Source organism: Neomonachus schauinslandi, chromosome 2 (assembly GCF_002201575.2).
Source record: "Neomonachus schauinslandi chromosome 2, ASM220157v2, whole genome shotgun sequence".
Taxonomy (NCBI): domain Eukaryota; kingdom Metazoa; phylum Chordata; class Mammalia; order Carnivora; family Phocidae; genus Neomonachus; species Neomonachus schauinslandi.
Window position 1 is genome coordinate 52934436 of NC_058404.1, and position 15323 is coordinate 52949758.

At 43.4% G+C, this 15323-nt stretch overlaps 1 protein-coding gene across 4 annotated transcripts in view; it reads left to right on the plus strand.

The window, feature by feature from the left end:
• Positions 1-15323, plus strand: part of FDFT1 (farnesyl-diphosphate farnesyltransferase 1) — a 62059-nt gene that overhangs the window by 30969 nt on the left and 15767 nt on the right. For all 4 annotated transcript variants that reach the window (XM_044912852.1, XM_021698978.1, XM_021698980.1 and 1 more), the window contains 4 exons: positions 4384-4481; positions 5427-5610; positions 10721-10849; positions 14022-14213. In XM_044912852.1, coding sequence (XP_044768787.1) covers positions 4384-4481; positions 5427-5610; positions 10721-10849; positions 14022-14213 — 603 coding nt within the window. The remainder of the gene's footprint in view (positions 1-4383; positions 4482-5426; positions 5611-10720; positions 10850-14021; positions 14214-15323) is intronic.

Consider the following 15323-nt stretch of genomic DNA (forward strand, 5'->3'; position numbering starts at 1 on the left):
CTCCCTCTGACCCTCCCCCCTCTCATGTGCTCTCTCTCTCTCATTCTCTCTGTCTCAAATAAATAAATAAAATCTTTAAAAAAAAAAAGTTTTGGGGGAGTCAAAAGTTATATGCAGATTTTCGGCTGTCCGGGGGTCCATGCCCCTTATCCCCACATTGTTCAAGGGTCTGTTGTATATAACATTTCAGGTGGAGGTAAATACTACAAAGAAAAATAATAGCAGGGCAAAGGATCTGAGTGTCTAAAGTCAGGGGACACAATTTACGGGGTTGTGATTTGGGTCCAGAGACTTGACCTCTCTGAGACTCCTTTTCCTCTCTATAAAGTAAGACTGTTGGAGAAAATGGTAGCATTAGTTACCCTCAGAGAGAGAAGTGGTAAGGGGGTAGGAGAGAGACTTTCCACAGTATAATCTCTTGATTTTTTTTTTTTTAAGTGAGACTCTTCTAGCTCTAAGATTTGATGAACAATACAGTATAATATTATTTGTTGCTCGCAGTTTTTCTGAGTCCTAAAAGCCCCAAGAGCCATTAAAAAAGAAAATGGTTGAATAGAGGAAACATTGGAATACACATTTTCTTCTTTCGCTTAACATGATCTTAGTTTCTCTCTCTTTTTTAAGATTTTATTTATTTGAGAGAGAGACTGAGCAGGAGCAGGGGGAGGGGGTGAAAAGAGGGAGAAGCAGACTCCCCTTTGAGCAGGGAGCTTGATGCCAGGCTTGATCCCAGGATCCTGAGATCATGACCTGAGCTGAAGGCAGAGTCTTAACCGGCTGAGCCACCCAGACGCCCCCTTAGTTTCGGTCTTAAGTAACCAAGAAACTGGGGGAAATTGTGCACTAACAGATGTTGATGCCTGACCATTTCTATCACAGAAGGATTTGGCTGTAGGAATTCAGGGTTCGGTAAACTTGATTTCTACTGAATTTTTAGGAGCTTATCCATGAATACGGATGCTGCCACCTGAAAGTTGTGTGATCACTCAGAGGGCACATCATGGAAAAAGCAGGTGTTTTGTAATCCTGCATTTCTGGCCTCTGTTAAGTCTAAATCCTGACTCTTAGCTGAATAACTTTTGGTAACTTAATCTCCAGGCAACAGTTTCTTCATCTATAAAATAGAGATACTGATCACAGTCCCTGAACCACATTTCCCAACTCGGAAATGGTCTGAAGATGAAGAGTGTTTTCATAAATCTGGCTCAAAGTCATTTGGCGGCAAACGTGCCCTGAATTGAAGTGATCCTGGCTTAGTATAAATATTCAAATGATTTGCTGAAGAAGTATTAACAATTAATTACGGGATATTACTCCATAGCAATTGGGGCTGTATATGCATCTTATTTCCTGTTTTCTAAAGCACTAAAAATTCTGAATTCTGCTACACATCTGGCCATGAAGTTGAATGAAAGTGGATATAGATCTGTAATATCTTCCTTAAAGGGTTTTGTAAGGATAAAAAGTAGTATTTGTATTGTGCGTGGCATACAGTAGCTGCCCAGTAAATGGTGGTTATAATCTTACTGTTAGATAAATTTGGTTAAGTTTGTGGGGTTTCTCCCCATTCTGAGGAATCTGCATTCAAGTCTTAACGAAAGCTTGTGGGAATGGTTGGTAGCTGTTCACCTGTGGAGCTGTCTTTCCTGGGAGTCCCAGTCCTGGGAGTTCAGTCTCGCACTTCTAGCCACTGCACACTCTTCCTGCAGATGCCCTTCATCCCTGTTTTTCTCTCACTTGAGAGTTCTCGGGAGCGTACTTCATGTCAGATAGCAGTGGAACACATCAGGAGGTTTTAGAGACAGGCAGCAGTTAGCCCTGGTCTTTTTTCCGCCCTCTCCTCCCTGCCAGCTCATGGGAATCAAGCAGTGGAAATTTTCATAGTGAGTCGAGTTTTCCAGTGTTTAATAGTTGTATCTTCCCGTATCTTCTCGGCAATTTGAGGAAATTATTGTTACGGAGTGAGGAACTGAAGCAAATAGGTAACAGGGAAAAGAATGATGAGGGAAGGACACAGAGAAGGGATTTATTGACCTTGCTCATTTTAAGAGTGGAAGAGGTATGTTGATAAGGAGGGGTAGTATTGCTTAAGGTTGTTGCTCTTCAAAAACCTGTCCAGCTTTTATTGGAGCTCACAGAAGTCAGCCCCCAAACCATTAGTTGTAGCTGAGGATTAAAACGTTTGGCAATGCAGTGAAAGGAATCATTGTGGCCTGGTAACAACAGTTTCTGTGAAGAGCTGCCATAGAGCTCAATAATGGCTGTTACTCTGTTTCTTTTGTTTGACTGCAAAGCCTGGCCTCTCTACACTTGAGAGGGAAGGAGTTGGTGAATGGTTTTTAAATACTCTGAACAGGGGCGCCTGGGTGGCTCAGTCGGTTAAGCGTCTGCCTGGGGCTCAGGTCATGATCCCAGGGTCCTGGGAGGCTCGCCGCTCAGCGGGAGTCTGCTTCTCCCTCTCCCTCAGCTGCTCCCCCTGCTTGTGCGCTTCCTCTCTCTCTGTCAAATAAATAAATAAAATCTTTTAAAAATAAATAAATACTCTGAACATATTCATTTATTCATCAAACTTTCACTGAGTATATTTATATGCCAGACATTGCATGAAATGATTTTACTAATATATGGTCCTCAGTAAACATTAATTTTTACTAATCATTTTTTATTGAACATGGCAAGGAAATGAAATTCTCATGATTATGTGATTTTTTTTTAAAGCTTTACTCTTGATAATATGATATGCATCCATGATAGGAAATTGAGGAAATAATACACATATAAAAAAGAATATGGGTCCAGTCCCCTAGGGTTCAGGGTTCACTGTTAACCTTACGAAGTGCCTGTGGTATTTCCCACTAGTGGATAAGCCATGTGTATATTTTAAACCACTCTTTTGTTAGATATTTCAAATGTTTCCTTCTCTTAAAAAGAGAGTAAGGGAGACTGGAGGTTGAGGGGGTTTATGGGAACTCTGGACTTTCCACTCAGTTTTCCTGTGAACTTAAAACAGCTGTAAAATTTAAAGTCTGTATAAAACAAACCCACAGCAATTCTTTCAGATATGCTTGCTTTGAAAATATGGCGCTTTTTTTTTCCCTGGGAAAAATGATTCTTGTTTTCCCTAGGGAAGAGTAAAGTTTAGGAGGCAGCTCATTACAGCTCACTAATTTGAAAGAGAAAGAGGATTAGAAATTTTTTTTTTTTTTTAAGATTTTATTTATTTGACAGAGCGGGAGAGCACAGGCAGGTGCAGCGGCAGAGGGAGAAGCAGGCTCCCTTCTGAGCGGGGAGCGGGCTCGATCCCACAACCCTGGGATCATGACCTGAGCTGAAGGCAGTCTCTTAACTGAGCCACCAGGTGCCCCGAGGATTAGAAATCTTAAAAGTAATAGCTTTCCAGAGGATAGAAGACCTTTAACAGGTGTTAAAGAAAAGCCAAAGGTGAACAGTAGTTAAAGCAGTAAAAACAGGTTTTATTCAGAATAGCCATTGCAGTAGGGAAAAAGAGACTTCAGTATAGAACTGGGCTCAATTCTGAATACAACAAGGAAAAATGGGGGCAGAGTGGAGGGGTCAGTGGATGGAAAATGATGAAGGTGGAACATCTGGGGTGAGGGACATTCTCGCCAAACGACCTAATAACCTAGGAGGATTCTTGCCGGAGGCAGACCAGGGCGATGGGGTGATGGGGACTGAGGAACTCTGCCGGACAGTCACGGGGATCAGTAGCAGGATTCTTGCTAAAATTGGGCGATGCAGGGATAGACACAGAAGTACAAGAGTGGAGGGTTCAGAGGAGCCGGACTAAAGTTCGGTGAAAGATTCTGGCACCAGGAAGACGAGCCAGCTTCTCAAGTGGACTGGGCTCTGACCGCCGCCCGTGGGTTCCGGGGACAAGGGGAAGACTTGGAGGGAGGCACCGGGAGCGAAGGGGTGGCGGGGGGGGGGGGGGGGGGCGGGGGGGGGGGGTTGCCCCGGCCCCGGGGGGGGGGGGGCGGGCCAGCCGTGAGCCTGCTGGGTGGAGGGAGAGCCGGCCCCGCCCCTCGGGGGCGCCTCCCAGCCCCGCTCGGGTCTATGGAGGAAAAACTCTACGCGGGCCCTACGACTCCCATGGCCGTGGCCGCCTGCGGCACCAAGGCCATGTCCCTGTTCAAGCGGACCTTGGTGTTGAGCCCCGCCGCGGCACCCCGGGGCACAGGCACGGCCGTTGGCTCCGCGCCGCGCGGCTGCCCCTTGTCTCCCGCCGCCTGGCCCTCCAAGGACTGGCTGCGCGGGGAGGGCGTCTGCGGCAGGCTGCGGAGCCCGCCGGCAGCCGGCCGCCTGCCCCCGTCCCACTCCTGCTCCTCCGCATCTCCCACCTCCGTGTGTCTTCTCTGCCCCCAGGACTCGCTGAGCAGCAGCTTGAAAACTTGCTACAAGTATCTCAATCAGACCAGTCGCAGTTTTGCAGCTGTCATTGAGGCGCTGGATGGGGAAATGCGGTGAGTGGCCAGACAGCTCCTTTTCACTTGGGGGAGGAGAGCTTTTCCCGGGGACTGGGACGTTGAGCCACTACTTTCTGACAGCTCCTAGCGTTGCAGTCGCCGCTTGTGGCTCAGCTAGAGCGTGCCCCACCAGAGTGAAGGAAATGTACTGGTTGGAACACCCATGTATTTACTTTAGAATGCCCTTCCAGGCACTTCGCCATCTAATAGTGTCCCTGTGGGCCCGCTCTTTCAGGGAAGAGGGGAGGAAGGGGGGGTGGGGGATGGGGGATGGGGGATGGTGGTGTTTATTGACTTTTTTTAGTCCTGGCGGCTGAACCTGTCTCTGAGTAGGTCATGCATTTTTCTTGGTTTCACTATGCTACTTTGCAATTCTAGTATATGGGGTTAATTCCAGTGAAGTAGCTATTTTTTTTTTTTAAGTTGTGTTTAAGTAATCTCTATACCCCACCTGGTGCTCAAATTTAGGACTCCTCTGACTGAAACAGCCCAAGTTCCTTCTAGGCAGATTGCATACATGAACCTAGACCAATTTCCTTTGTGTATGATAGTATTTATACTATTTTGACTATTTATACTATTATACTAATTTGACTTTATTTTTTATCTGCAAAAATACCAGGCCCATGTAAATACTTGGCCTGTCGATTTTTGTACAGTTGTTCTACGTTCATTAAATGTAACTCATTCTGGGAGTAGTTGTGACATCCAGCTGATAGGGTTTTTTAATTTTGTTTTTTATAAATAAACCACTGAAGTCCATTGCTCCCATCTAAGAAAGGAAAACTAAGATGTCTTGTTGAGTACAAAAAGCTTTGGCTATCTTTCCATAGTTCTTTAGAGGTAGGGCCGTAGGAGGGTTTGCATAAATGACATGTTATTTTGAAATAAATATCTTGGAACGTTTGTCCCATCATATTAATAGTTCTCCTGTTTTTACAGCCATGCGGTATGCATATTTTATCTGGTCCTCCGAGCTCTGGACACTCTTGAAGATGACATGACCATCAGTGTAGAAAAAAAAGTTCCACTGCTACACAACTTTCATTCTTACCTTTATGAACCAGACTGGCGGTATATGGAGAGCAAGGAGAAGGATCGACAAGTGCTAGAGGACTTCCCAACGGTAGCAGAATTACAAATCTCTCCTGCCTATGGTTGAGTGTATAATTGATGATATAGTTGTCAGCCAGCCCTCATCCCCGTGAAGAACAGTAAGATAAGCAGTGTGAGGGCAGTGTAATCTAATGTGATGGGTAAGAGCTCTGGTAGCCGAAACTCTGAAGCCACACTTGCCTGGGTTGGAATCCCACCTCTTCCACTTATTAACTGGTGCGGAGTGACGTGGCCTGTGTAAACCTAAGTTTCTCCATCTATAGAGATAATAATAGTACCCGCCTCGCCTCGTAGTATTGTTGTGAGGTTTAAAAGAGTCGAGACAGGTTAGAATGGTATTAGCTACTATTACCGTTACCACTATGTTGCTTAAAAGTCCAGTGTTTCTTCCTTTGGAAAGATACATTCTAATTCCAGTGTTGTAAAAGATGGATTCTTGGGCCTGCTCACAAAACCTGTTCCCTATCTAATACAGCCTAAGTGTAGAGGGCTTCTGGCTTCTGGTACCCGTAGCCTGGTAGCATGGATATGCTGTTCAGGATGGGTCCGGCTGGGGGGGAGGAGCAGGGTGATCCTCTAACACTTACAGCTGTGTGATCCCGGACACGTTCCTAAGTTTCTCTGCCTCAGCTTCCTCATTTGTAAAGTTAGAGCTCTGAGGGTTGACAAGTTCCTATTTATAAGTACTTAGAAGAGTGCCTGCTGTATACTAAGTATTCTGTAAATATTAGGTGTTCAGTCCATTCCGTTGGACTAAAGTGGGTTATAATTAAAATCTTGTGTTTTTTTTTTTTTTTTTTTAAAGATTTTATTTATTTATTTGAGACAGAATGAGAGACAGATAGCATGAGAGGGAGGAGGGTCAGAGGGAGAAGCAGACTCGCTGCCAAGCAGGGAGCCCGATGCGGGACTCGATCCCGGGACTCCAGGATCATGACCTGAGCCGAAGGCAGTCGCTTAACCAACTGAGCCACCCAGGCGCCCCTAAAATCTTGTGTTTTAAAACTGACAAGGTTATGTTATATATGTGACTAGGTCTGACTTTTCTGGAATTTGCATGTCTAATCACACAAATAACTGCTTCTTTCATATCATAAATAAGAGGTCGATTTGGTGAAGTCTCATGTTCTCTAACAGAGCAGAGAAGCCCTTCTTTTTGTACACAGTTGCCAGGATTTGGGGGGAATAGTCCCCATGTGGCTGTTGCTACTGAAACAGATCTATATTCCTGAGTGGGGAGGGGAGGAATCCACCCAATACAAAAGAATGTTTGAGAGACTCCTTTAGAGCAAGGGCTATTTCAGATTACTGAGATCATGTCTTTGCTGTCAAAGACAAAAATAGAAGACAATTAAGTTCAAACCAAAAGAAAAAATCTGTTAGGAGTAATTAGGTGGAGCTGATATAGTACAGTAGGATAGAAAAGAGGAGGAAGGAAGAAGAACCTGTGAAGAAGAATTAGGTAGGGAATGAGAGCACTCACCTAGAGCAGGTACCAGTGATTTGGCTCTCCTAGGACACCTGTCACGTGACCAGAGGCTGGGTTTCCTCTGACTGGAAATCGTTGGCCATTCACTGATGAGCCTGTGAAACTCTGCTAACACAGGAGGAAGTGCTACAAGCAGGGTCCCATAGCATTTATAACTGATGTGTATTCGCACTTAAAAAAGTTACATTCTAGCTAGAGCCTCCAAAACCAAAAAACCCTTCCAAACTATTTTCAAACTGAGTAGATTCATAAAAAATAATTTCCAGTCATGGGATAAGTGTTGTAGGTCCTTGAAAAATCAAGGCAGCCCTATCCACTCAGCAAAAATGAAAGAATATGAAAATGTGTGAATGTCAGAATAATTAGGGGGGGGATATAGCTAGTAGATGTTTAGATAATATTTCAATATGCTTAGAAAACCAAAAGTCTTCTTTATAAATACTGCATTCCAATGGAAAAACAACAGTTTGTTCAAGCAAATTTCAACATTCAGTCAATCTTTTCCTGTGTTGGGGAGTACGGTGAGCGCAGACACTCCCCTCCTGAGAGCAGAGACTCGCCCTGGCAGAGTAGAAGGGACCAGGGGGCACAGGCCAGGCATTACTGTTTTGCTGGTGCTGACCTTTTATATCCTTAATGTGAAACATCTGAAGCTCTGTGTTTCGTGAGGATGCAACTTTGAATTGGAGGTCCGTTTGAATCGGAGGTCTGTTCAGCCTGTCGTTCCGATTGAGATAGGAATATATGGAAAGTCATAGTGTCTTATTTTCGTTGGGAATGCTTTGTGCACATGCTGGTCAATCCCAGCATCTCCTTGAGACAAGATGCCCAATTTGAAGGGTAAAGCCGTCTCCTTGGTTTAGGTGTACCGTCAGTTTCGGGCGAGGCCCTAAGGCAGAACAGATAACTTGGCCTCACTCACATAGTACTGCTCTTAGACTGAGGTAAGAAGGGCCCGCCCCTCACTTTACAGGGCCCCCCTCAAAAGGGTGAGGGGTCCCCAGGGCCATGGGAGTGTTCCTGCCCAGAGCTTATGCAGCTCCCCTTCTAGACTATGTTCTGGGTGTGTGGAATTCCCTGCCCTCAATTCCCTGAGCTCCCTTCCCGGGTTTGCGGTCTGTTGTGTCTGGCCTGTCTTCTCCAGGGTGAATCATGCACCAGTGACCCTGCCCCTAGGCCTTTTGGGGCCAGACAGAGCCGGGAATGGGAAGGCCAGGGTGCAGGCTGGGAGCTGGGGCTCAGCAGTCTCTGCCCTGCTGCATTTTTGGAACAAAACCCTGAGGAAAATTTAAATTCACACCTGAGTCCTTCAGGTTGTGGTGAAGGTGTCTTCGTAAAAGCAGGAGAATAGCGCATACTGTTTAACAAGTTACTAGTGTGACTGGTAATTTCAAGATTTTGAGCCAGTATAGTATGTGGCCCTCCATTTGTGCTCTTATCCCAGGCAAGACAGACCTCAGGCATAAGCCTAGACAGAGTGTTCTCACCAAGTGAGCCCCTCCCCAGTGTGTGTGCATTGAGATTGAATCTCGTGTTTTATGCTTTTAGTGGTCATTAGTTGGTATCATTTGAAGCCAGGCTTTCTAGAACTTTCACTGTATATTATGGATTAGATTAGAGTATATCTTTTTCACCTGGTACTAGGGGAGACTAGTAGTCTTCGAGATCCACCCCAAACACAACTTAAGGAATGGCATAGGGTTATTTTTAAATGCTAATAGCCATAATAGCATACATTTATTGAGCTATGAATTAGTTATGAAATATATTTCAATATTCATTCAATATTTGTATTATTTTATGGTAATGTAGTTTTAACATTTAATCACTGACATACTTTACTGCTCTTTTAAAAATTGGTGAAAAACAATAAAACTATTGGTTTTTCCAGAAAAAAAAATCGGTTCAAAACAGAATTTTGCATATAAGTGAAGAAGGTAGAATTACCCAGTGTTTTGATCATAACATCCTAAAGTTTATGGGGAATTTGTCTTTGTAGGTGAATGGAAGTGTTGTGCTACCCTTCGACCCCTACTTGGTATTTGGTCCTCCTCCATTATACTAGTGGATTCACCATATCCTTCCTTCGTGTACTTGAGTCACCGGAGAGTGACTGCAGGACCTACAAATCTACTGTAGTTGTCAAACAGAATTACCTGGAGGGACAGTAAAAAGCCCTTATGGCTCGTTTCACTCGGCAGAGCTTGTTGTCACTCCTACAGAGTATGGGAGACTGGGCTTTGCTCTCATAAATAGAATGACCTAGTCCAAGGTCTGTTGAAAGAGCGTGGTCCTAGGGAGATTCAGGGATTCAAATACCCTTTGGTAGAGTCACTCATTTGTTTCAGTCCACAATAGCAATGACGTTTTGGCTCTGTCTTGGAACAGCTGTTCTGGAAAGAATAGCATTCTGGAAAGATTGGATTGATTTTATGGATTTTGGGGGAGTTTCACAATTGATATTCAGAAGCCTAAAGTTTCTCAGGCTTCTGAATCCCTTTGGTGCTGTGCAGCCAGCTGGTTTGCCCTCAGGTCCTTAAATAGAGGTGTTTCCTGAGGAAGCTTTTCTAACCTTTCTGTAAATGTAGACCAAGTAGGGCGCCTGGGTGGCTCAGTCGGTTGGGCGACTGCCTTCGGCTCAGGTCACGGTCCCGGAGTCCCGGGATCGCGTCCCGCATCGGGCTCCCTGCTCGGCGGGGAGTCTGCTTCTCCCTCTCCCGCTACCCCCCTCTCGTGCTCTCTCTCTCTCATTCTCTCTCTCAAATAAATAAATAAAATCTTAAAAAAAAAAAATGTAGACCAAGTATTCCTCCCACTTGTTTTCAGCATGATGTGTTGCCTCTATCAATATTTGTAGCATTTAAAGAAATTTCGTGGTGTTTCTGTACTGTATTTTGATCATCTAGAGACCCTTCTTTAAACTTAAATAGGATGTTTGTGCAATAGCAATGAATTTAAAAACCATCAGTACAATTTCTACATTAGAGTTTGGGCTGTGAAAAAAAATGTTGGGTAGCATGCCTCCGATTGAGCTAAATTGAGCTGTTTAAGGAATTAAAATGTATAGCCTTATAGAAGGGGAGACCGTATAACTTCCTGATAGAAATCTGGGAATTAATGATAGAAAACGGTTGGCTGATCTCCTTCGTAGAATGTAAACTGTACAGTAGAGTGTCTGCTGCTTTCCAGGCTGTGTATCCCCAGTGCCTAGAACAAAGCTTGCTATGTAGGAAGTGCTTGATACACGTTTGCAGGAGTGAGTCTTCCCTATCATGAGGTTTGTCTGAAATGGGGCATTCTTCCTAAAATTCTTACATTTATGTCCACTTTATGTAGAAGCACCTCATTTATTATCTATTGGAAAGATGAGTGTAGAGTGAGACTTTGATTTTCTTTTGAGTCTAGAAACTAGCATTTTTAGGCCCTTCTGTTTTAACAATTAGAACATTTCTGAGCTTATTATGCAATATGTAGAAAACCAGTACAACCTAGATGTTAGGCTTATAGATGAATCATTTGGGAGTCTTAATGAGTTCTGCTCTTGCTTTGTTTTATGATCTATAGGTACCATGTTGGTTCCCAGTGTAAATACGTATTTCATATTTTCCGTTTTTTGTGATTTCCATTTCAGATCTCCCTTGAGTTTAGAAATTTGGCTGAGAAATATCAAACAGTGATTGTTGACATTTGCCGGAAAATGGGATTTGGGATGGCGGAGTTTTTGGATAAACACGTAACATCTGAACAGGAGTGGGACAAGGTCAGTGTGTACAAAGTAGCGTGGGTGTGTGGTGCATAGAACAGAGGTGGTAGTACGCGCTGTGAAGGTCAGACTGAGGAAGAAGGTTGTCTACCAGTTCCACGTTTTCTGATTTTATAACCCACCTGTGTAGCTTGAATGTCTCATCGTAAACACTTAATAAAGGGGCTTATAATTGAATACTTGAAATAATCCGTGCCCTAGGGCATTTACCATTAAGTCAGGCCAAAGTGACCATAACCTGTCCCAGAGGTTACACGCATTAAGCTTCTTCTTTTATTTTTTTAAGATTTTATTTATTTATTTGCCAGAGAGAGACACAGCAAGAGAGGGAACACAGCAGGGGGCGTGGCAGAGGGAGAAGCAGGCTTCCCGCAGAGCGAGGAGCCGGATGCGGGGCTTGATCCCAGGACCCTGGGATCACGACCCGAGCTGAAGGCAGACGTTTAACGACTGAGCCACCCAGGTGCTCCACACATTAAACTTCTAAAAGTGTCTCTGACTTGCTGTGAAATTTTAGATAAATGGCTAAATTACTCCATGTAATATAGAGATATTCGACGTTTTCAAATCTTAAAAATGTGTTTTTTGTTATTTACTTTCTTCCATCACGGAGTATGTGTGTTTTGTGGACACACCTTAGTATCTGAATCAATCTGCAGTTCCATCTTAGCATAAGATGACTTTTAAACTCCGTGCCAGCTTGACCCTGTTTGTTGACGGAGAGTAGGTATCACTTAAACTGTTAAATTATATGTGTGTTTCCTTTCCAAGTTTATGAGAATCCAGAGGTACTAACTTAGGATCGTGGGTGTGTTGTGCTGAGGAGTGAGTACCTCTCCAATGCCTTACTTCTTCCTTTCCCATCAGCTCCTTACAGAATTAACACAATAGAAGAAGTTCCGAGTTTCTCGACCTCCCTCCCCCAGTTCATCTGGTGGTTATAAACGAATATGTGTGGGGATTAGCACTGGGAGACCTCACGTGGACGAGATTGGCTTCCTCAGGAGACAGGAGTAGCTGGGAAGGCCAATGAGAGCAGATGATGTGGCAGATAAAATTATACTGGGCTTTTATTTGGCCCGAGTTTTTCCTGAGCAGCAGCTGTGTAGGATACTGGCCAGGGGAGGAGTTGGGGGGGCAGGGAGAAAGTGCCTATCTAGACAAAGTGACCTAATTGACAATGGGGACTAAACAACACCAAAATACAGGCTAGGAAGGAGGGGTCTTGCCCATTTTCCATAGGAATGATGTTCGTGAGACTTCTTCATCACCCCAGTGGAAGCAAAGACCTTTTAAACATCTGAACTACGTGTGTATTTTTTTATCCTTAATAGTGTTTATGTTAGGATCTCAGAAGAGAAGCGACTATATACATATTCCTTGGGTGACTGTAGGTTCAAAGTCTGGCCTCTTAATCCGTCAATCCTCAAAACTTGCTGGCAACATCTTGGGGGCTGCTGGCTAATGCTCTCCAAGTTAGCATGAGTGAGGCTGCTGCTGGAATTATCCATTTATGAATTTAAAGTTAAAGCCGAAACTCCTGGCCAAGAATCAGCACTGGTTAGCTGCATGGTGACTCCTTTTTCTGCCATGCAGACCTATTCAAGAGGCCCAATGATAGCTTGTTGAGTACAAGTTCTGATTAGATGAAATTCAGTACTTTTAGTGATTTTCCCCCCCTTCACTTTGGAGGAAGAGGACTACTTCCATTCTAGGAATTATTTCTATGCAAAGAACTATTATCTTAAAATCTACTTTTCCTTGGGCAGTGCTAAGGACATACTGATGTTTTTTAATTTCTAGTAATTCTTTTTAAATTTCTTGTAGTTGTCCATAGCTCATTTCTCTGTCTATTTTAGCATATCTTGTTTTGTTTTGTTTTGTTTTTTTAAAAGATTTTATTTATTTATTTGACAGAGAGAGAGACACAGCGAGAGAGGGAACACAAGCAGGGGTAGTGGGAGAGGGAGAAGCAGGCTTCCCGCTGAGCACAGAGCCCTGATGTGGGGCTCCATCCCAGGACCCCAGGATCATGACCCAGGCCAAAGGCAGACGCTTAACAACGGAGCCACCCAGGCCCCCCAAATATTTTAGCATATCTTTACTCTTTCCCAGATTCTTCCTTTCTTAGACCATATTTCAAGTGCTTTCTCTTTGCCATTTCATTGTGCCCTTTGATTAGTCTGGCTCTGTGTTACTTTCAACCAGGGGCCCTCCTTTGGTCTTCCCCTAACTTTTACCCTTCCTAGTATCCCCTCCAGAGTGTACCTTCTTTAACTGCTCTCCACTTCTTAAATTGTGTAATGGACATTCATTTCATAAGAGTATTGCATTAAGTTGTCTTGGAATACTCTTTTCAGGAGAGGATAGCTTTGACAAACCACTTTTATGGGAAAAAAATTCATTGACAATCGAGAATGATGTTTACCAAGATCTCTTTTGAGAAGAGGATGTTTCAGCAGAGTTGTTAGAGCTTGCCTCGTAAGCCAGACTACCTGGCTTTGAGTCCCTGGCCCCCTGACTTCCAGATGAGTGATCTTGGGCAATTAATTGACTGATCCCTCTGTCTGCCCCAGTTTGCACATCTGTAAAATGGTGCTGGTAATGATACGCGCCTCATAAAGGTGTCGGTGAGGATTGAATATGCAGAATGCTTAAAGCAGTGGCAAGAACAGACCGTGGTACTTTGTTCTTCTAGGTAATGAAGATTTTGAGACACTGCAAGATCTTGAAGTGTCTTCAAGACTAAGCTCCACTTACTATTCTAGTTTCTATTAGAATATTCCTTATTTCATCATTGCCTTCACTCTCAATTTTAGATATCAAAAAGCTTACTGTACTAGCTTAGTTTTTCAATGACCTTTTATTCTAGGAGTAGTGCATGTCCACAGTAGAAATACGGAAAACTCAGGTGAAAGAATAAAACCATCACACCAGCCAGAGATCAGAGGTCACGTTGGTTAAATCTTTTGTGCACACCCTTCTTGGATGTTCTTTTTCCTTACATGTACATAGTGTATATTTGTGTATATGTTTGCGGTTTTTAATCAAAATGAGATCTTGTACATTCTGTTTGGAACCTGTTTTGGGGTTTTGTTTTTGGGGGTTTTTTTGTAGCTAATGATCTCAGGTGTTTCCATTTTAGTAAATACTTCATTATTTCTTACAGTACTGTCACTATGTCGCCGGGCTGGTGGGAATTGGCCTTTCCCGTCTGTTCTCAGCCTCAGAGTTAGAAGACCCCTTAGTTGGTGAAGACATAGAGTGTGCCAATTCTATGGGCCTGTTTCTGCAGAAAACAAACATCATTCGTGATTATCTGGAAGACCAGCGAGAAGGAAGAGAGTTTTGGCCTCAAGAGGTAACAGATGTAGGGGATTTGGGAAAAATAATTTTAAATACTTTCTGAAAACAAAACAAATCAAATCTTTTGGTTGTAAGTGATAGAAATGTGAATCAAACTACCTTAGACAATGTAAGAGAATGTATAAAACAGGTTAGGATTTAGTTTGCTTCAGAGTAGATTGGCTAAATCCAGGGGTTCAGACTATGTATAGTCAAACACACACACTCACACAGAGACTGTGTCCCTGTTCTTTCTATCTCTTAGATAGGCTTTCTCCAAGTGGTGGATGTAACAATTCATGACTCACAATCTACTAGCTTAACAAAGAAGTTCTTAGGAAGGCCAGTTGGTGGGGCGTGGATCCTGTGCCCAACCCATAATCGGTTACCGTAGCCAGAGGGCCAAGTACTCGAACCACAACTGGATTATATCTTCCCAACACACATAGAATGGATTTACTAACCCCCCACCACCAAAAAAGAAGGATTCTGTGGCGGGAAGGAGGAAGATGCTAGAGAGGCAAAAACTATAGGATGTTCATTATAAGAGACAAGAGTTGATCTTTGACTTAATTTTAAAAAACGGATAAGCAAAGCAAAGGCTTGGACATTGGTTTTATTCAGAAGGAAAACTAGAAAATCTTAGGACTATTTCCTGATTTTACTATAGCATTTGCCTATTGCTTTCCATAAAATGGTTTCCTACAACAAAGTGCTTTTAATTTTTTTATTTTCTAAAATTTAAAGATTTTATTTATTAGAGAGAGAGAGAGCACAAGCAGGGGAAGGGGCAGAGGAAGCAGACTCCCCACTAAGCAGGGAGCCCCATGTGGGGCTTGATCCCAGGACCCTGAGATCATGACCTGAGCTGAAGTCAGATGCTTAACTGACTGAGCCACCCAGGCACCCCAACCAAGTGCTTTTAAAGTGAGTAAAAGGCAGGTGACAAAGTAGGGGAAATATTTGCAACTTATACGACAGATATGAGGCTCATATTCCTAATATAAAAGCTGCTAAAAGTTAAGACCAGCTTCCTCATAGAAAACTGGGCAAAGAGATAAGAACTGATTGTTCACAGAAAGAAAAATCTTTTTTTTTTTTGAAAGAAAGATCCTTAAACAGCTGA